Source organism: Leopardus geoffroyi, chromosome C1, assembly GCF_018350155.1.
Source record: "Leopardus geoffroyi isolate Oge1 chromosome C1, O.geoffroyi_Oge1_pat1.0, whole genome shotgun sequence".
Classification (NCBI taxonomy): domain Eukaryota; kingdom Metazoa; phylum Chordata; class Mammalia; order Carnivora; family Felidae; genus Leopardus; species Leopardus geoffroyi.
In genome coordinates, this window is record NC_059328.1 from 105,790,086 (window position 1) to 105,811,036 (window position 20,951).

Here is a 20,951-nt window from a genome sequence, read left to right on the forward strand (position 1 = left end):
GGAAGGGACGGAGCGCTTGTGCCTCTCTGGTAAGAACAGGGAAGAACACTGCCCTTGCTGAGCATGGGGAGGAGCAGGGCTGGACAGCAGCAGCCGGCTGGATTGGGCTTTCTCCCTGGGTATGGCGGGCCTTTGCTCTGGATCCACAGAAGCAGGGCCACGGAGCATAACATTTGCATATTTACTCATTTAAAGTTAAAAAATCCTGCTACTTTCTAAGTCCTTACTGTATCTTTTTTTTTTTTTTTTTTTCTTTCTTTCTTTCTAGAAATGGAACTGGTTGGGCTGTGCCCCTGGTGGTGCAGAAGGTGTGGAGGACTCCCCAGGCTCTGGGAAGAGAGGCAGCAGAGAGAGAACTAGCTGAGCAAGCAGGAGATCGAATGAATACCCCTGTGCCCTGGTCCTTGTTCCCAGCACAGGCCTCAGCTTCTCATCAGTCACCTCCTCTCAGTTCCTAGGGGGGCAGGGAGGGTCCAGCAGGAAAAGCTGTCGGTAAGAAATAAAGGGATGGGGGGCGCCTGGGTGGCGCAGTCGGTTAAGCGTCCGACTTCAGCCAGGTCACGATCTCGCGGTCCGTGAGTTCGAGCGCCGCGTCGGGCTCTGGGCTGATGGCTCAGAGCCTGGAGCCTGTTTCCGATTCTGTGTCTCCCTCTCTCTCTGCCCCTCCCCCGTTCATGCTCTGTCTCTCTCTGTCCCCCCCCAAAAAAAATAAATAAATAAACGTTAAAAAAAAAAAAAGAAAGAAAGGGATGGATCAATAAAGGAGGGGGTATTTGATGATGAGAGTACATTTATTTGTAGTAGTCTGCATACCGTGGGGCTGGAAGGTGGCAGTTGAGGGAGGTTGGAACCCAGCTCTACATTCTGAAGGGCTCTCCTAACTTGACTGGCAGGGCTGCGTCAGGATGAAACTTCAAGCAACTCTGAAGGCTGAAACGTCAGGTTGAACAATTAGGGAGGCAGGAAGCAAAAAACCCAGGTTACAACAGTCCAGGAAAAGGAGGAGACGTTTTCTGAGGCTATAGAAAAAAACAGGCCACCAAGTTGTAAAGCAGCAGGAGTTGGCAAGAGACCGTAGTAGGTATTAAAAAGAGATGTCAAAGATTATTCTATTGTTTTAATAACACGGACAATCAGAAAATTGGTGGCAAAGGGTCAGTTTGGTGAAGAGAAGAATTCGAGAAAGGAAGACCTCTTAAGAGCTGTTTTTGCCATGTATAATTTAAGACGTCAACCAGATGCTCCATGTAATGTATGGAAAGATGCTATACTTAGCCTGAGTCGAGAGGGGAAGTTCAGATGCCACAAATATAGGTCACACTGACACATATACATTTCTCTGTCAAATGAGTAATCTCGGAAAACTCGCCTTCCTTCGATTCTTGTGGCCATTTCGGAGCTTCTGAACTACTTTTCCCAGCACGCCCTGCGCCACGCCCCACTTCGCCCCTCCGGGAAGGGGTCCCGTGAGTCTCTGGGCGCAGAGCTCCGCCTCCGCCGCTGGGGGCGGGGCGACGTCGGACTCCAGGAGTGTCGGATTACGCACTTCCTCCGGGGTTGGGGCCGAATCGCTGTGTGGCGGGTTCGAGTCCCGCCTCCTGACTTTCGCCCCAAGCCCCTGAGTCCGAGGCGGGGAGCATTCGCCTGGTAACGTCTCCACGGCCAGGGGCGGTGGCACACCTTGGGACTTCGCCATGGAGGACTACCTGCAGGGTTGTCGAGCCGCTCTGCAGGTAACGGATCCCGGTCTGTGACTGTAAGGAATGGAGTATGAGGTCCAGGAAGAACGAAGATGTGGGATCTGGGGACCCCCGAGGGTGTGTGGGGAAGGAGCACAGAATTGTGGGGAGGGGGCTTGGGATCAGATCAGCCTTGGGGCCGGAGGAGTGAGGAACGAGAACCTAGCTCGGGGGAATGCTGCTCAGTCTCCCCGTTTTTGGCTCCTGCCTTTGGGGTTTCCCCAAGAGCTGGGAGGGGGAATCGTGGGTCTGGGAACTGCATCTGAGCCTCTGCTCGCTGTCGCCTGGGGTCAGCTCCGTCAAAAGGTGAAGGACTGTGGTGCCGCCAGTCGTGCCCCGCGGGGTGTATTTATCCCTTTCTCCCCGCCCCTCTTTCAGTTCTCCGCTCGCAGGGCCTCCTTGGCCCATTGGCCTCCCTGTGAGCCCCGGGGGTAGGAGGGAACCAGTGTCCACAGCCTTATTGCCTCAGAAGGGCTGTTTTTGTCTGGCGGGCCGAACTCATTCTAGATTTGAGGTGGTCATGGTGTTTTACTTTAAATCTGGTTTTAAGGTAAACATGCTCAGTACTGCAGGCGTATCAGTTGTTGACCCAAAACTTGCATTCCTTTGCCTTCAGTTTTCTTCTTTGGCCTTAACCCACATGTAAATTACGTAAGAATCCCTCGCCAGGAAGGGATAAGCCCAAAGTGTGTTTGGAATCAAAACTATAAGCTTGATTCCTGAATGCTTTGTGGCTTATTTACGGTGCCCAGAGCTGGTTGGAATCTCCCAGCCATGCTGACTGGTCATGCACATTAGGCTGCTACTCCCAGTTAGCAGCACAAAGCTGACCAGACAGAGGCTGGAAGAGGTCCCTTGGCCCCTGCTACCTCAAGTGACACTGCCCCTGTGGAGACCTAGACAGATGGTTGACTATGCTTTCCTTTTGAAGTATCTTTATTTTGAAGTATCTTTAAACTCTGCAGATTCCCTTGGGCGACAGATTCTAGTCTTTAACAAATCCTTAAAGTCACCTCTTTCCTTTTGCAGACTCGGCTTCTGGCATAAATGAATGTCCTCACCTGAAGTATAGGTGACAAAGGACAATTTTAATACCAATTGCACCAAATTTTTCCTTGTGAAATACAAACTTTGGGAAAGTTGACCTAATGCGTAGGGCAGTTTGGAACCAATTCGTTAGGTTACATCTGATTTGCACCATAGGGAGCTCATTGGAGGACTAATGTAGAATCTTTGTGGCACTGTTCCAAGTGCTATGTAGTTGGAACTCCGCCCCCCCCCCCTCCCTGCAGAACCCAAATGACAGGTCTCCTTTCTACCACTTGGTAAAGAGCCCTTAGATCTGAAACCTCACCAAATAGCCTTTCATTGCATGCATCTATCCTAAGTCGTCTTCACTCCAGAGTCCCCCCAGGTTAACAGTATATCTCCTACAGCAGTATGAAGCTGAAAAATACTGGATTTTTCCAGTATTGCTGGTATCCTGAGTTTTCTCTGCCTGCATTCATGCCCCAAGAAGCAAGATCTAGATCTTTATTTTTCCAAACTTGTGAACTTGTGAAGGTGAAGTTGTATCTTAGAGTTCTTATTATCACACAGCCTAGCCGGGGCTGGAAGAAATGAGAAAATCAGACTCTAGGAATCTTAGTGGAGGAACTGGTGACAGGACATACAGGTGGTTGCCAACAATGTAGATTGCTTTTAATTTATAGGGTGCCAGGCTGGTTTAGTCAGTAGAGCATGTGACTCCTGATCTCAGGATCATGAGTTCAAGCCCCACGTTGAGCATATCACTTACTTTAAAAAAGTAAAAATAAATACTAGAGGGGTATTTGGGTGGCTCAGTCGGTTAAGCGTCCGATTCTTGATTTCGGCTCAGGTCATGATTTCACAGTTGGTGAGATCAAGCCCTGCATCAGGCTCCACGTGGTCAGCAGAGCCTGCTTGGGAATGTCTCTCTCCCTCTTTCTCTGCTCTTCCCCTGCTAGTGCTCTCTCTCTCTCAAAATAAATAAACTTAAATAAATACTAGATTGTTTTTAATTATAGAAGTAGTAAATGTACACTGTGAAAAGATTTAAATACAAAAAAGATACGAAATGAAAAAGATCGTTTATCTTCTCCCCATCTAATTCCCCAGAAGCTGCACCATGATTTCTTGTGTAAAGAGATACATGATTTAGACAGACTGTATTAGGTTTGAGTGTTTCTGTTAAGCTTTGGTATAACTTTTAGGGAAATGTGAATGCTTGACTTTTACATAGGATAGAGACAGCGTTTAACCGGCCAATTCCCCTATTGATTTATTTTTGTTATTTGATACTAGAGAAATTTTTTTAATATATATTTTTTTATTTGAGAGAGAGAGAGAGAGAGAGAGAAAGAATACGTACTTGAGCAGGGGAGGAGGCTGAAGGAAAGAGAAAAAGAGACAGAATCTCAAGCAGGTTCCACACTCAGCATGGAGCCTGACGTGGGGCTGGATCCCATGACCCTGGGATCGCGACCTGAGTAGAAATTAAGAGTCGGCACTGAGGGGCACTCAGCTGACTGAGCCACCCAAGCACCCCTGATAACCAGAGAAATTTTCTACAGCCTCTGCCACAACGATAGTAAGATGTTCCATTTTATTTATTTATTTTTAGTGTTTATTTGTTTTTGAGAGAGACAGAGACAGAGAGATAGCATGAGTGGGGGAGGGGTGGAGAGAGAAGGAGACACAGAATCCGAAGCAGGCTCCAGGCTCTGAGCTGTCAGCACAGAGCCCAATGTGGGATCATGACCTGAGCCGAAGTCAGACACTTAACTGACTGAGCCACCCAGGTGCCCCTAGGATGTTCCATTTTAAAAGAAATCCTGTTTCACTAAATATCGTATTCATGGTGACTCATCTTTCACGTCTAATGGATAAAAACCTTTGCTTCAGGGCGGGGCTGCGTTCAAGTATAGGTAGCATCCATCCAGCTGCCTTCGGATAATGTGTGTTGTCTGCCCTCCTGTATGCATAGGGCAGGAATCAGGAGTGGCCAGCTGTCCTTCTGACAGCACAGTCCTTTCCTCAATATCTATACCATTCTCTGTGCTGGGAGGGCTTCTCTATCCCTGGCTCTTTTTTTCCTTCCCTCATTAACTATTTTGTAGACTAGGTATCAGACCATATTCAGCTTCAGAAGGGAAGTGGTTGACTTTGCCAGCCCTAGAGCCTATCCTTTCTCCCCACACGAGGCCACAAAGAACATCAGGACACAGTCATTGTTACTACCAGCTTTGGGTGTTTTTGTCTGTTTAAGAAAGAAAAGTTTATATTTACTTGGGGTGCTCAGATTTCATTTCTTCCACTGGCAGCTCAGGTTTCCTCCTGCTCTAAGTATAGCTATATCTGTCCTGAACTCTTCCTCTGATGGTCAGAAAACCAAAGCAGTTTGGCTTTGCTTTCAACTGGTGGGGGTTGGGGGGGAGAGGTGGAGGGTTAAGAGATACACACGCTCCTCCTAGATGAAGAGAAGGGTGCCTTATAAGTTGGGCAGCCCAGGACAGTTTAGTTTATTCAGATATAACCATTTATTGCACCCTTTTTTATCCTCACAAGTGTCCCCATTTGAATAACAGAATGTATGGTCACTAAGTCATAAACTGTGTTAAAAGTTAAGATACATGCCCACGAAAAGACGGCGAGCTCCTTAGGGTAGAAGCTCCATATGAGGGCTGCAGGTGCTGGAAGCTGGAGGTCTAGCGGAAGAGTATTGCTCTGGCCTGGGTGGCCAGGGGAGGCATCCCAGAGACAGGGCCTTCAGGTGGCATGAAGAGGCAGGGACCGGTAGGGAAAGGAGAAGATGGAAGGCAGCTACAGAGCAGACACTTATGGGTTATCTCATTTAATCCTCGTCACAACTGCATGAAATCGGTTACACGATTATCATTTTTAAATGAGGCTTGGGGAGGCCGAAGTCCCATAACAGGGAAGAAGCAAAGCTGGGAGGGGTGCCTGGGTAGCTCAGTAGATTTCTGACTTAGGCTCAGGTCGTGATCTCGCAGTTTGTAAGTTCAAGCCCTGCGTCAGGCTCTATGCTGACAGCTCGGAGCCTGGAGCCTGCTTCAGATTCTGTCTCCGTCTCTCTCTGCCCCTCCCCTGCTCATGCTCTGTCTCTCTCTGTCTCTCAATAATAGATAAATGTTAAAAAAAAAATTAAGAAGCAGAGCTAGGATTCAACCCTAGTCTGCGACCTCTTCACATGACAGTTCTGCCGCTTAAAGGGCAGAGCTGGGAATATACACAGCATGTATTGTGGGTGGTGAGTAGACCGGACAGGCTGGGATGATGGTGGACCGTGACAGGGGAGGGGAATGCCACCATAGCCTCTGCTCAGGCCTGCTTCAAGATGGGCTGAAAGCCCAGAGGACTCCTTTGCTATTCATTCCTTTGGGTTGCCATCTGGGCTTGAACAAGCACAAGGGGCTAGTTATTCCCCTTCCTGTGGATATCCTCTCAGAGTCACAGAGTTGTATGTGGCGCCTACTTCCTGCTCTCCTGCTTAGCCCCCCTCCATGCTGGGGATCTGACCCATCCTCATTCAGCTGGAGCAGCACTAGTGTGAGTTTTGGAAAGTTTCTCAGAGGGCCCAGCACGAGGGGGGTCCCACTTGCTCTGCCTTTTCTCTGTTCCTCTTACCTTATTTCTCTAGAGTCCGGGCCATATGGCCACTCGTGTTTACACAGTTCCCTTTCCAGTGAACACAGTGCCTCCCCTTGCTGCTTCAGTGAGCAAGCTATCTCCACAGTCACTTACCTCAAGTGCTGTGTTGTCACTCTGGTCTGCAGCCATCTGGGCAGTTCTCGGTATCCGGGAAACAGGGGGACTTTCTCCAGTATCCGAAGGAGAAATTGCAAGTTAGAGAAGTTAATATAGGACTGAATTCTCCCCTTATGTAGGAAAAGAGTTTAATTTTGAAAAGAATCTCCCCTCCCTTGTGTCATTCAGTGTGAGTGGGTCTGGCCTGCCACCCTCTTGAGGTAGGCTTAGAGAAATGGGTGCAGGGGAGAACCTAAGGGCGGACTTTCCCCGCAGGTCCTTTGTGCGAAACCTCTGCCTTTTGTACTTCTCTGAGGGTGGGAGTAGGAGATGTGGGGGGTGGGGGGGTAGTTTAAAATAAAAAAACTTGTGTGGGGGGGCGCCTGGGTGGCTCCATCAGTTAAGCATCCAACTCTTGATTTTGGTTCAGGTCATGATCTCACAGTTCATGAGTTTGAGCCCTATGTTGGGCTCTGCACTGACAGTGTGGAGTCTGCTTGGGATTCTCTCTCTCTCTGTCTCTCTCTCTCTCTCTCTGCCCCTCTCCTGCTTGTGCTATCTCTCAAAATAAGTAAATAAACTTAAAAAACACAAAAAAACCTGAGGCACCTGGCTGGCTCAGTTGGAAAATCATCTGACTCTTGATCTTGGGGTTGTGGGATCCCATGTTGGGTGTAGAGCCCATGTTGGGTGTAGAAATTATTTAAATAAATAAAACTTAGGGAGGAAAAAAAACCTGTTTAGTTACTGGATAGGGCGATTTATGCCACCAAAAGTCCTCTAAAATTGTACCTTTCTAGCTGTAGCTTTCTGGGGGAGGGAGGGTAACAGCCAAACAGGCAAGATGATTCTAGGTTCCCCCAGATTCCCTTTCTTCCTATAGTTATATTACTTGATAACTATTGCTTGCTATGTTTTGCTCCTCTGAACCCCATTCCTACTTTTCTAAACTCTTGGCATCTAGTAAATCTTCCCTGATTGAAGAAGTCAGAGTGTTTGGATTTTTACCTGAAAACCTAGCAGTTTTCAACTGGGAGTGATTTTGCGCTCCTGGGGAATATTTGGCACATCTGGAGACATTTTTGATTCTCATGACTGGGTGTGCTACCGGCATCTTGTGGGTACAGTCTGGGGTTGCTGCCAAACTTCTCCCACACAGGACAGCCCCTACAACAAAGAACGATCCAGGCCAAAATGCCACTGGTGCTGAAATTAGGAAACTCTGCTGTAACTGGTAGGTCTCATTTTGTTTTTATCTCTTCCTCTCTCAGAAGCACGCTGAGGTGTAAGTTCCAAAGTAAATTTGTAAGAGAGAATTCTTGTGCCCTAAACTGAGCCATGGACATAATTCGTAAAGTACCTACCTCTTCAGGTTGTTATTTAAGACTCTGATAGCTAGGGAGACACAAGGGAACAAGGTTAATATTAACAGCAGATATCCCTCCCTCCTCAGTTCTTATCAGCAGCTGGACTTTTCAAGGCTTTAAAAATAAAAGTTCCAGGGCACCTGGCTGTCTCAGTCGGTAGAACGTGCAACTCCTGATCTCAGGCTCATGAGTTCGAGCCCCACATTGGGTATAGAGGTTACTTTAAAAATAATAATGATAGTAATAAAGGGCTGGGGGCATTTTCATGGATTGGGTAACTGGATCATGGACTAGATTTTATTTTACCTTTATTTTCAAAAGCTCTTCGCCTCTTATGATTTAGAAGTGTATGGATGTTTTTCCCTATTTGAAAATAGCAGGGTCAGGGGAGGAAACTGGGGTTGATGCAGCCTGACTATCACCTATCCCAACTGTTCTACCTTTGATTTCTCAAGTGCCCAAAGAGGCGTAAGACATTGGAGAATTATTTACTGCTGTTCTTTAAGTTAACAATCAAGGAGGAGCGCCTGGGTGGCTCAGTCGGTTGGGTGTCCGACTTCGGCTCAGGTCATGATCTCACAGCCCATGAGTTTGAGCCCCGCGTCGGGCTCTGTGCTGATAGCTCAGAGCCTGGAGCCTGCTTTGGATTCTGTGTCTCCCTTTCTTTCTGCCCCTAACCAACTCGCATTCTGTCTCTCTCAAAAATAAATAAATATATATTTTTTTTAATTAAAAAAAAAAACAATCAAGGAGACAGCGTAGTAGAAGAAAGGGCACTTTTCTACCTCCTGGTTGGATGTGGAATGCTTAAACTTAGCAACACACAGGTGGCCTGTCTGCTAATATCCTCATCCATGAAATGAGGACTGTCATAAGATTGGCTGACCCACCTCCTCTGTGAAGATCAGTGAGAAGGTGTGTGGGAAGCCCTGCTCAGGTGTAAGGGCAGTGGAAATGGACAAAGGTATGTCTGCTAGCATCCCATTCTCATTCCTCAACAGGAGTCCCGGCCGCTACATGTTGTGCTGGGAAATGAAGCCTGTGACTTGGACTCCATGGTGTCAGCTCTTGCCCTGGCTTTTTACCTGGCAAAGGTGAGTACTTAGCAACAGAGTCCTTGAGAATGAAAAGATCTGGATCCAAGACCCAGCTCTGCCACTTTACACCAGTTACCCTTGGGTCAGTTAAATCCCTTAACCTTACTGAGTCTCAGGTCACAATCTCTAAAATCTGAAATGATGCTATTTTGCAGTGCCCCTGGGAGGATCAAATGAGTAGATGTATGTTGAAGAATTTGTAAATCATAAGGCAAATTCAAGCTGTTTATTATTTGAGTTCTTCTGGGTACCAGTGATCTCATGCCCAGGTCAGCTCTTAAGGATTAATAATCCCTTCTCCGCAGCATCTAGAACCAGGTCTTTTCCATGAGTTGTCTTCTTGACCTTCATGTATACTAAGAAGGAGAGAGGGCAAGAGTTGTCCTTTTGTTTTTATCAACTGGGTAGTTGTGGCTTTGAGAAAGGCAATTACTTCCCCCAAGATCATATCTCCTCTGGTTCCAATAATCTTGTTACTTTTCCTGTCTATGCCAAAACATTGCCATATGTTCTTTTCACTTTCCTTATCCAGACAACAGAGACTGAGGAAGTCTTTGTGCCAGTTTTAAATATAAAACGTTCTGAGCTACCTCTACGAGGTGACAACGTCTTCTTCCTTCAGAAGATTCACATTCCAGAGTCCCTCTTGATTTTCCGGGATGAAATTGACCTCCATGCCTTGCACCAGGCTGGCCAACTCACCCTTATCCTTGTTGACCATCATGTCTTACCCAAGTAAGTGGAAGGAAGTTAAGCCAATATTTAACATGCGCCATGTTGAGCTCTGATGAGTAAGAAATAAAGAAAGGAAGAATTTCTGCTCTTGGGGATCTCACAGGCTAATTGCAATTGCTGGGTTATATCAGATAGAGAAAATCAACAGAAAATATTGTTAGTTCTCCAGTTATGCAAGTAACAAAAAGAAATAGAAACAAAGAGAAGTCAAACTAAAGGATAACTCAGAAATAATTTAAATCTGCCTTTAGTACCATTATTTTGTGGCAGATTCACTGTAACAGAAGCCTTTGAATAATGGTTGCAACTGTTTGGGTTTTTTTAAATATTTTTTGAGATGAGAGCATGTGTGCAGATTTGGGGGAGGGGCAGAGAGAGGGAGAGAGATGGGGACAGAGGATCTGAAGTGGGCTCTGCTCTGACTCAGACTCACCAACTGTGAGATCATGACCTGAGCCAAAGTCCGATGCATAACTGACTGAGCCACCCAGGCGCCCCAGTTGCAGGTCTTTTTAATTTTAATCTTTAAATATATTTTTATTTTCTTTTAAGTTTATGTATTTATTTTTAAGAGAGAGAAAGCATGTGTGTATGGGGTTGGGAGTAGGGAAGGGACACGCAGAGAGAGAGAGAATCGCAATTCACATTGTCAGCGCAGAGCCTGATGTGGGGCCTGATCCCACAAACCGTGAGATCATGTCCTGAGCTGAGATTGAGTCAGATGCTTACCGACTGAGCCACCCAGGTACCCCAACTCTTTTTAATTAAAAAAAAAATTTTTTTTTATTTTTTTAATGTTTATTTTTAAAAGAGAGAGAGAGAGACTGAATGCGAGCAGGGGAGGGGCAGAGAGAGAGATAGACACAGAATCTGAAGCAGACTCCAGGCTCTAAGCTGTCAGCACAGAGCCCAACACAGGGCTCGAACTCACAAACTGTGAGATCATGACCTGAGCTGAAGTTGGACACTTAACCGACTGAGCCAACCAGGGGTCCCTTTTCTTAATTTTTAAAAAGCAAAATTATTTTGGGGGGGTGCTTGTGTGGCTCAGTCAGTTAAGCATCTGACTCTTGGTTTTCAGCTTAGGTCATCTCACAGTTTGTGATTTCAAGCCCTGTATCAGGCTTTGTGCCAAGCAGCTTGGAGCCTGCTTGGGATTCTCTCTCTCCCCCTCTCTCTCTCTCTCAAAATAAATAAATAAAATTAAAAAAAAAAAACAAAAAACAAAATTCCTCCACTTACGCTCTGTTTCTCTCTCTCTCAAAAATAAATAAACATTAAAAAAAAAAGTGGGGGGGTGCCTGGGTGGCTCAGTCAGTTAAGCGTCTGACTTTGGCTCAGGTCATGATCTCGTAGTTCATGAGTTCGAACCCCACGTCAGGTTCTATGCTAATAGCTAAGAGCCTGGAGCCTGCTTCGGATCCTGTGTCTCCCTCTTTCTCTGCCCCTCCTCCACTTACACTCTGTTTCTCTCTCTCTCAAAAATAAATAAACATAAAAAAAATTTTTTTAAAAAGCAAAATTATTTCCTACAAAAGAAAATATCTCAGTGTCATTTTGATGGGTGTTAGCAGTGTGTGGTAACTGACCCTCGAGAGGACAAATAGGTGTGTAGAGGATAGAGTAGTGAAATATACTGGAGGGGAGCAAAGGATACGAGGGAAAGTTTCCTAAGAGAGTTGACCCTTGATCTCACTCTTGAGTGTTTGCTCTTGGAATGGGGAGGTGAGGTAGTTAGGAAGAGCATCCAGGCAGAGAGAGGAATTAATATAAGCAAAGGCAGGCAGGCATGAAATAGCATGGTAGATTGGGAGAAATGGAATTTGTTATGCATGGCTGGAGCATAAAATGTGACCCAGAAGTAGGACATAGGAAGAGGTGAGACTAGGGAGGTGGGGGGGCTAGATTTTGGACACCCTTTAGGCCCTGCCAAGGAGATTAGACTTGATGTTAGGATAGTGGGGAGCTATTGTGAATTATATTTTATCCAGATCCTGACAGAATCAAATTTGCATTTTTCAGATGATCACTCAGCAGCTTTGTGGAGGATAGCTTAGGAGGGCCTGAGACGGGAAGTGGGTGTTTGGTTGGGAAATAGTTGGAACGATCTAGGTGAGAGATATTGAGGGCTTAGAATAAGGCGATAGCAGAGGGTTGGAAAGGAGGAGACGGATAAGGATTGAGGTAGAGTCCATAGGATCTGGTGAACTGTGTGCCATTTGGGTATTAAGCAGATTGAGTGACAGGAGAGACTGAAATACTGGGTGCCAAGCGTGTCAGTCGGAAAGGCAGCTCCTAAGGAGATCAAATACGTGGATGAGATGCTTGTCGCTGATACTTCACCAAGTTCACTTATATACTATTTTTTCCCGTTTATATACTATTTAAAGATGACTTCCCCACACCCACTTTCCCACACAGAAGTGACTCAGCCCTAGAGGAGACAGTTGCAGAGGTGCTAGACCATCGACCCATCGAGCAGAGACACTGCCCTCCCTGCCACATTTCAGTTGAGCTGGTGGGATCCTGCGCTACCCTGGTGACCGAGAGAATCCTGCAGGGGGCACCAGAGATCCTGGACAGGCAAACTGCAGCCCTTCTGCACGGTGAGGGTGGCTTTCTGGTTAGTTTCTCCGTGTCCACCCCAGAGGAGAGTGGAAACGTCTAGCCTCTTCTAGCTTAATCATACCCTTTCAAAGCTATCCAGCTCGTATCAAAGGCTGGGTTCTTTCAGGGGGCAATCAGGCATGAAAAGGCTGTGGTGAAAGCAGAAAGGAAGACAGACCTAGAAGCTGCCTGTTGGTGGCTATGTGACCTTGAGCAAAGATTTCTCAACCTTTCTTGTTCTCATTTTCTCCATTTGTAAAAAATAAAAGAGAGATTGAACTAGACTATCTCTTCCAACTTCTAGGTTTTTTTAATGGAATTTGGCTACAGAAGGGAGATCGTGTCTCTCTGACTCGGTCTCAAGATCTCTGAGGGTTGAGCTGCTCAGGCACCCTTTCTGCCTGCCCACATTTTAGTTTGGAATTGGGTGGTCTTACTCAGCACATAGTCCCAGTTCCTCATTTCGTTTCCAGTGTGTTTGCCACACGCTCTTCCCTGTATTATGTCCACCTGGTTGGAGGGTTGTGTGTGTTCTAGTGGTTGTGAATGGAAGGCCATGGGATTTGAGTCCTGCCTCCTGCCTCCACAGGAACAATCATCCTGGACTGTGTCAACATGGACCTGAAAGTTGGAAAGGCAACCCCAAAGGACAGCAGATATGTGGAGAAGCTGGAGGCCCTCTTCCCAGATCTGCCCAAGAGAAATGACATCTTTGATTCTCTACAAAAGGCAAAGTTTGATGTATCAGGTGTGAAACAGTAAACTGACTTCTCTCCCTCCCGCATGAGAAAACAGATGGACAAGCCTTGTTCACAGTATTTTTGAACACTATTGAAACAGTTTTCAGAGCATGTATAATGCTTTAATCAGAGAGAACCGAGGTAGTATGTGAGTCTGATCATGAGCTAATCAATTAATTTACTATCCTGGCTAATGGGTAGGAGAAGGAGGAATATATTAAGAGTGTCAGAGGTTTCTGGGCTAATCAGAAAGTATATGAGTAAAATCTGCTGAGGGAATGCTAAATTATCTGAGTGAGATCTAGATAATTGTTTAGGGAAGCAGAAGAAACATTTAGGGTAAATATACAAAGGACAAAGGAAGAGAACAAAAAAACTTACGTAATTTGTTACCCAGATACTACCTATTGACCTTAAAAAAAAAGTACCACATGTACTTACAGAAGGTTAAAACAACACAGAAAGGGGTAAAATAATCTGTTTATAATCATATAATAATTAGTTATCTCCCCTATTCATTGGCCCAAGGAAAGGCTGTGTTTGTTCTCACCTTTGACCTATCTTGGTGTCCTCACCTTCCTGGGCTGGGGACCCTGGGCTCTCTTGTTTGACCCCTGGTCTCACATTCACTGTCTAGGACTGACCACTGAGCAAATGCTGAGAAAGGACCAGAAGACCATTTGCAGACAAGGCATTAAGGTGGCCATTAGTGCAATATATATGGATTTGGAGGTAAGAGCAAGGCGTGGGTGGGGAGAGAAAATCTTCAGTTATATATGTAACCTTGCCCCTCATTGCTGGCTCATCTCCAAAATAAATCTTGTACCCATGTACCTTTCCCTTTCAGCAGACAGGTCTGCTGTCACTCCCACAGTCCGTGACCTCTCACTGCACTACCACAATAGCCTGCATACCGGTTTCCCTGCCTCTGCTCTTGCACCCCTACAAACCATTCTCCCCATAGCAGTCAGAGTCATGTCTTTATAAGGTGTAAGTCTGAAAAAACAAAACAAAACAAAACAGATGTAATTCTGATCACATCAGCTCCCTTCCTTTGCTGCCTTTTCATTGCGCTCCTGATAGAATCTAAAGGCCCCAGGGGCACCTGGCTGTCTAAGTCAGAGGAGCGTGCAACTCCTGATCTCAGGATCGTGGGTTCAAGCCCCACGTTGAGTGTAGAGATTACTTAAATAAAACTTAAAAAAAAAAAAAAAGAAAAAAATGGGGCGCCTGGGTGGCGCAGTCGGTTAAGCGTCCGACTTCAGCCAGGTCACGATCTCGCGGTCCGTGAGTTCGAGCCCTGCGTTGGGCTCTGGGCTGATGGCTCAGAGCCTGGAGCCTGTTTCCGATTCTGTGTCTCCCTCTCTCTCTGCCCCTCCCCCGTTCATGCTCTGTCTCTCTCTGTCCCAAAAATAAATAAATGTTGAAAAAAAAAAATTTTTTTTTTAAAAAAGAAAAAAAGAATATAACAGCCCTACTGTGGTTTACAGGACCCTCCTTGATTTGGCTCTCTCTCTCTCTCTCTCTCTGACCTCATCTCCTTCCAGCCCCACTCCTGTACTCACAGTGCTATAGCCACACTCATTTTCTTTCTGTTCATGGGATCCGTTAAGCTCATTCCCACCTCAGGGCCTTTGCACTGGCTTTTCCCTCTGCGGAGCTGGCTCTTCCTTATCACTCAGGTCTTAGTTCAGATGTCTCCTCTTATAAGAGGTTTTTCCTGACCACTGTGACTAACATAATATCCTTCATGCTCAAAAATCTCTAAAATATTTTAAATTTTGTTTTATCCTTAGCAGTTAATGGACCGAAGTGATCAATTTCATGGTTTCCTTATTTATTGTCTACATTCCTCTGCCAGTTTATCAGCTCCACCAGGGCTGGAGCCCTGTTTCTTCTGTTTCTTCTGTATCGGCACCTTTGACAGTACCTGGCGCATAGCCGGTGCTCAGTAAATTTTGTTGAATGGGTGAATGAGTGTAACTTTGATAACGGTATTTTACTACCTGGTTCCATATCATATTCATTTTAAATCATTTGGCAACTGGATCTGAACACATCCTGCCATAGTCTGTACAGCTTTCTATAAATACTGTGTAAAACTACTGAATAATTTTAATAAAACAAAATGGCCTGGTCTCTTCCCTTGCTGCCTAGTTTGGGAAACAAACATAAGAGTAGAAAAGTCTTGCCAAATAGCATAAATTGACACAGTGAGAAATTGACACGTGAGATATGCCAAGGACAGAGAAAAGCCCTGATCTGGGTTGGCTGGTAGTAGTATTCAGTAGAGGAAATACCACATGAGACTTTGGAGAAGAGTAGAGATTGGCAAAGAATGAAGAGCCAATGATACACTTGTCCCGTGTGTGTTACCGGTGTGTGCCATTGTTCTATTAGAATGAAAATACCCATGAGGCGAAGACCTTGCTTAAAAAATGGCAATAGCAGGAGAGCGTTGTACGTGCCAGGCATGTTACATGCGCAATCATGTTTTAATTCTTAAAACAGGCACATGGTAAATGTTTTATCCTCAAACTTAAGTCCAGGGAAGTTGATACAACTCCTTGATGGTACAGCTAATAGTTACCTATCAGAGCTGATCTTCAAACCAGTTCTGTCTGAATGCAAAACCTATATTTTCCCCATACTACATACTGCTTCCTGGCACACAGAGAACACAGAGTAAATATTGGATACCTTTTTTCCGGAGAACAAGACCCAGGTTAACATGGAAAGATACCCTTTGTTGAACACGTTTTGTTACTGGTGACAAGGAGAGTCCAGCGGTAGCCCTTTTCATTGCCCCATTTCTTCTTTTTCAGGCCTTCCTGCAGAGGTCTGGCCTCATTGCAGACCTCCATGCTTTCTGCCAGGCGCACAACTGTGATGTCCTGGTCGCCATGACTATCTTTTTCAACACTCACAATGAACCAGTGCGGCAGCTGGCTATTTTCTGTCCCCATGCAGCGCTCCGAATGATGGTGAGTCTCTGTCTCTTCTCCAGCCTGAGGTCCCTACAGAGCTCTGCTTGTGAGCACTGCCCAGTGCTGTAAAGACCTCTGCTTGGTTTTTGTGTTTACACAGAAGTCCTTTGACCTCTTTCCAGAATCCTCCCTCCCTGCCCTTCCCCATTCTCTCTATATGTGAATAGCCTTAGTCATACTGTTAAGAGAGATTCAAAGGGAATTAGAGACACAGTTCCCACTTAGAAGGACCTTGAAATCAGATTAAAAGACAGTGTTATAAATCTGGAGTTAAAATTCGATTCTTAGCCTAATCTTTAATCTTCACCCCAGAAAATCAGTTCCTTCCTTTTTACCCTATGGCCTTCAAAATGGGAAACTCAAGAGAAGCCTTTTCTACTACTTAACCGTGCAGCGATGAATGACAGTATCTAATGCTAATTCTGTAGAAAAGGGATTGAAGCACAGGTGTTCCTTCCTGATCTGTTTGGCCACCTTTCCCACTTCTTCCCCTTTCTTTTCCTCTGTTGGTTACTGGGCAATTAGCCCAGGGAAGAAGAATTTAAAAGTGGACGCGAGGGGAACCTGGGTGGCTCAGTTGGTTGGGCGTCCGACTTCAGCTCAGGTCATGATCTCACGGTCCGTGAGTTCAAGCCCCACATGAGGCTCCGTGCTGACAGCTCAGAGCCTGGAGCCTGCTTCAGATTCTGTGTCTCCTCCTCTCTCTGCCCCTCCCCTCCTCATGCTCTGTCTCTCTCTGTCTCTCTCTGTCTCTCTCTCAAAAATAACATTTAAAAATTAAAAAAAAAAAAAGTGGGTGTGAGGCAGTCCAGGGCCTTTGGGGTTTATTGGGCTACGTGAAGGCTGCTAAAGACTGGTCTGCATACAGCCTGATAATCTTTTGCATCCATGGAAGGTATGTCACTCTTTCTTCTCTTCCACAAAGCAAATGTGATTTCATTCAGTGGAAGGTAGTTTGGCACTGTGGAAAGAAGTAGTTTTTGTGTTTTTGGTTTTTTTTTAACGTTTTATTTTTTGAGAGAATATGAGCAGGGGAGGGGCAGAGAGAGAGGGAAACACAGAATCCAAAGCAGACTCAACTGACTGAGCCACCCAGGTACCCCAGAACTACAGTTTTAAAAGGCAGATGGACACGTTTTCTGTCCCAGATTTGCCACTTACCTGCTCTCTGAGCTCAGGCAAGTCAGTTGACTTCTTAATCTGTACGTGGCATAGTATTACCCACTGATTAGCCTGATGTGCTCATTAAACCTAACATCGTACGTAAAGTACATTGCTGGGCACAGAGTAAGCACCGAATAAATGGTGGCTCTCACTAATCGTGTCCAGAAGGAAAGGGTGCTTTGGCCATGGGAAGTGTCTCTCCCACCTTCCTAAGTGTCCCCACCTTCCCCCCCACCACACCCTTGCAAAGTTCTGCAGATAACAGAGGGTTTCCCCACTGTCCAGGCTGCCTCTGCACTGGGAAATGGGAAAGAGGTTTCACGGCGTGTCCTGCCATTTCGTCTCTTCCTCCTCTGTTGGAAATGATAGAAGAGAGTGGTTTAGAACACTGGTTTTGGTGGCAGACCTGGCTTCAAGTGTCAGTTTTGCTTCATTCAGACTATGACCTTAGGCAAGTTACTTCATCTAAGCCTCTGTTTCCCTACCTGTGAATGAAGGTAATACTAATCCAAATTTTAGAGGGTAGTTGTGATGATTAAATGAGGTAATATGTGGAAGTGGTCAGGCTCAGCACCACGCCTGATGTACCTCCCACCCCCACTTTGATCTGTTCATTCTTTCTGCCTCTGTCTTGCCCCTGACCTCAGTCTACATGTGTGTCCCATTGTAGCTAAGGATAGAGTTCAAGTTTTTGAGCACAGATATACACTTGGAAACAACACTAGGTCAGGGGGTCCTGGGTTCTGCTTCAGACTCCTATCATCTACGTGCTTTTGCTCAAGATGCTTAATCTCTCCAGGCTTGGGTTTACAAAAATTAAATATATGATCTCAATTGGGGCGCCTGGGTTGCTCAGTCGGTTAAGCGTCCTATTCCAGCTCACATCCTGATCTCGCAGTTCGTGGGTTCGAGCCCCGTGTCTGGCTCTGGGCTGATGGCTCAGAGCCTGGAGCCTGCTTCGGATTCTGTCTCCCTCTCTCTCTGCTCCTCCCCCACTCACATTCTGTCTCTCTCTCTCTGTGTGTCTTAAAAATAAACATCAAATGTTTCTTCTGTTTCTAAATACTATATGTATTCGCAGTAATACTGAACTCTGGCTGATTTAATCAAAAGTGTTTCTCCTTCTATAAGGGAAGCCTCTAACTTAAGAGACCCCAGCTGTTTGCTTCACCACCTCACGTACCATCTCCCCATCTTGTCTCCTCTTTAGATCTGTGGAGTTCTGGAATGCTCCCACTCTCCGTCCCTGAAGCTGACCCCTGCCCCAAGCACCCACCCTAACCTCCAGGCCTATCTTCAGGGCAACACCCAGGTATCTCGGAAGAAACTTCTGCCTCTGCTCCAGGAGGCCCTGTCAGCATATTCTGACTCTGTGAAGATCCCGTCAGGGCAGCCCGAGACCGAGGGTGTGTGCAGGGAGCAGGCGGACAAGGACTTGGACAGGGCGGGGAGCTCCCTGGTGCCTGGACTGAGTCAAGATGAGGAGGAGCCTCCACTGCCCCCCACGCCCATGAACAGCCTGGTGGACGAATGCCCCCTGGATCAGGGGCTGCCAAAACTCTCAGCTGAGGCCATCTTCGAGAAGTGCAGTCAGATCTCACTGTCACAGTCGACTGCTGCCTCACTGTCTCAGAAGTGACTGCTGGGGGCGGTCGGGGTAGGGAGGGCGGTTGCTCGAACCACCTCAGTTGCACGTGTTGAGATGTGTCGGCAGTTCTGACTTCGGTGCTCTGGGGTCTGGTGTACTGTTTTCGTGAACCTGGGAGGAGAAAGAAGTGAAAGAAAACAGTTGCTTGAGGGATGGCTTTTGGCCTTTTCTCCAGATCTCTACCCATTAGACAGATTATATTATTTAATTCTCCAAATCTGCACTGACTCTCCTCTGTTTCGTTGGCCAGGGGCACAAGGTAGTACCTGCATAGCTGCGGCAGAGCGGCACAGGAAAGCATACCCCAGGAGTGCCCTCAGTAAGGCTCTTCAACAGAACCGGTATCTCTCATGAAACCAAGCAATCATTGTCTCCTTGTATTCATTTATTCTCTTATTCATTCAGGTATTTATTGGTTACCTCCTTTAAGCTAGATAGAAGAGAGAGTGTGCTTTTGGAAACTTCTCTTGCTGTTTTCAGCCTTCAGCAGAATCTGGCCCCATGATTCCTCTTTCTGCCCCCAGTTAAGTGGTGGTGTCTAAGGCCGAGGTGGCCACAGTTGTGTTCTGAGCTCATTCTGACTCTTTTAGGATTGTTGGGAGGCCATTATCTTCTGTCCTGGTCAGCTGGCCTGGCTCTCAGTTTCTGGGAGCCACAGGGACCCTGAAAAGACCCAGAAGACCCCTGGTTCTTGAGAGTTCAGGAGACACCCAGGAAGGCCTTAAGACCACATAGGCACTCTTCCCAAAAGACAGCAAAAGTGCAGTGAGAGCCCCGGCTCTATGCCCTGCTTTGGTGGCCCCAAATTCCTTGTCCATCTCGTTCTCTTCTTGTTCATATCGAAGGGAACATGGAGTTCTAATACTGAGTGCCGTGAACTATGTCTCTCTTGGCAAGACCCTTCATTTCTCTAGGTCTCATTTTCCCCATCTGTAAGACCAAGGGTCTGGACTAGATGTTCTCTGGTATTCTGGGATCTGCCTCTTTTGCCATCTCTCCCCTGCTTCTGTGTGTGTGTGTGTGTGTGTGTGTGTGTGTGTGTGTGTGTGTGTATTTTATTTGTTTTCCCTGGGAAAGCTCAGGGTGGGTGAATTGTATTTATATGTGATTGTACCAAGGGACTCAGCCTCATGTAGCATGTACAGGGGTGTGATTCATACCGTAGTGACCCACAGAGCACTCCCCCACTGACTCGTTCTGCATGTGTAGAGTCTCCCTTTTGCCTTCAGACCAACCTGCTCCCCTTTTTCCTACCCCACGGCCCTATTCCATGTAAGTTGCCAGTGGTTCCACCGAACAGTGGGATGTGTGACAGTTTTGGCATGACGTCTTCAGTAAGAGGGGGATGATGTGACTTCGCTTTAGGGGATGATGTCTGTAGCCATTGGAAGGTAAAAATAGTTGTGTGATTTCTGAACCAAAGGAATTTATGTTTTGTAACTCGGGTACCTTATTTTGCATTTTGTTAAAGTATTAAATACTTTTTTTTTTCCTGTTTGGGGTCTCATTGTCTCTTTTTATAACTGTAATCAGGCCCTTCCCTCTGATAATGGTTTCAGTCTCCTCAAGACGCATCTTCCTTCTTCCTGCTCTAGGGGACGGCTCCCTTCATTAACTCTTTTTGGGAATGAGGAGTGACAGCCTTCTATCTCTCCTTATCCTCAGCCTTTCATTTGTTTCTTCTTTTTTTTTTTTTTTTTATTAAAAAAAAATTTTTTTTTTAACGTTTATTTATTTTTGAGACAGAGAGAGACAGAGCATGAACGGGGGAGGGTCAGAGAGAGAGGGAGACACAGAATCTGAAACAGGCTCCAGGCTCTGAGCTGTCAGCACAGAGCCCGACGTGGGGCTCGAACTCACGGACCGCGAGATCATGACCTGAGCCAAAGTCAGACGCTTAACCAACTGAGCCACCCAGGCGCCCCTCATTTGTTTCTTCTTCTAGAACCCAGAACGCTCCTAAAGATGGCTTTCCCAATCTTGCTTATGCTCAAAAAGTGGGGCCAAGATAGTCTCAAAACCAAAATATTTTTTTACCACTGTCTTTTGCTTTTTGTTTTTTTTTTTTAATTTTTTTGA

General features: G+C 46.2%; 1 protein-coding gene across 4 annotated transcripts; it reads left to right on the plus strand.

Moving 5' to 3' along the window:
- The first annotated feature begins 395 nt into the window (after positions 1–395).
- On the plus strand, positions 396–20,369 carry PRUNE1 (prune exopolyphosphatase 1). Of its 4 annotated transcripts, none has more exons than XM_045479122.1 (8): positions 396–492; positions 8,896–8,988; positions 9,524–9,726; positions 12,148–12,332; positions 12,923–13,081; positions 13,711–13,805; positions 15,899–16,057; positions 18,435–20,369. In XM_045479122.1, exons 2-8 carry the CDS (start codon positions 8,950–8,952, stop codon positions 18,861–18,863), a joined length of 1,269 nt encoding a protein of 422 aa, XP_045335078.1. In that variant the 5' UTR covers positions 396–492; positions 8,896–8,949; the 3' UTR covers positions 18,864–20,369. The 4 variants fall into 4 exon arrangements, with proteins under 4 accessions (XP_045335078.1, XP_045335077.1, XP_045335080.1 ...); XM_045479121.1 differs by lacking the exon at positions 396–492 and adding an exon at positions 1,499–1,733; XM_045479124.1 differs by lacking the exon at positions 396–492 and adding an exon at positions 7,492–7,761.
- Positions 20,370–20,951: the final 582 nt, after the last annotated feature.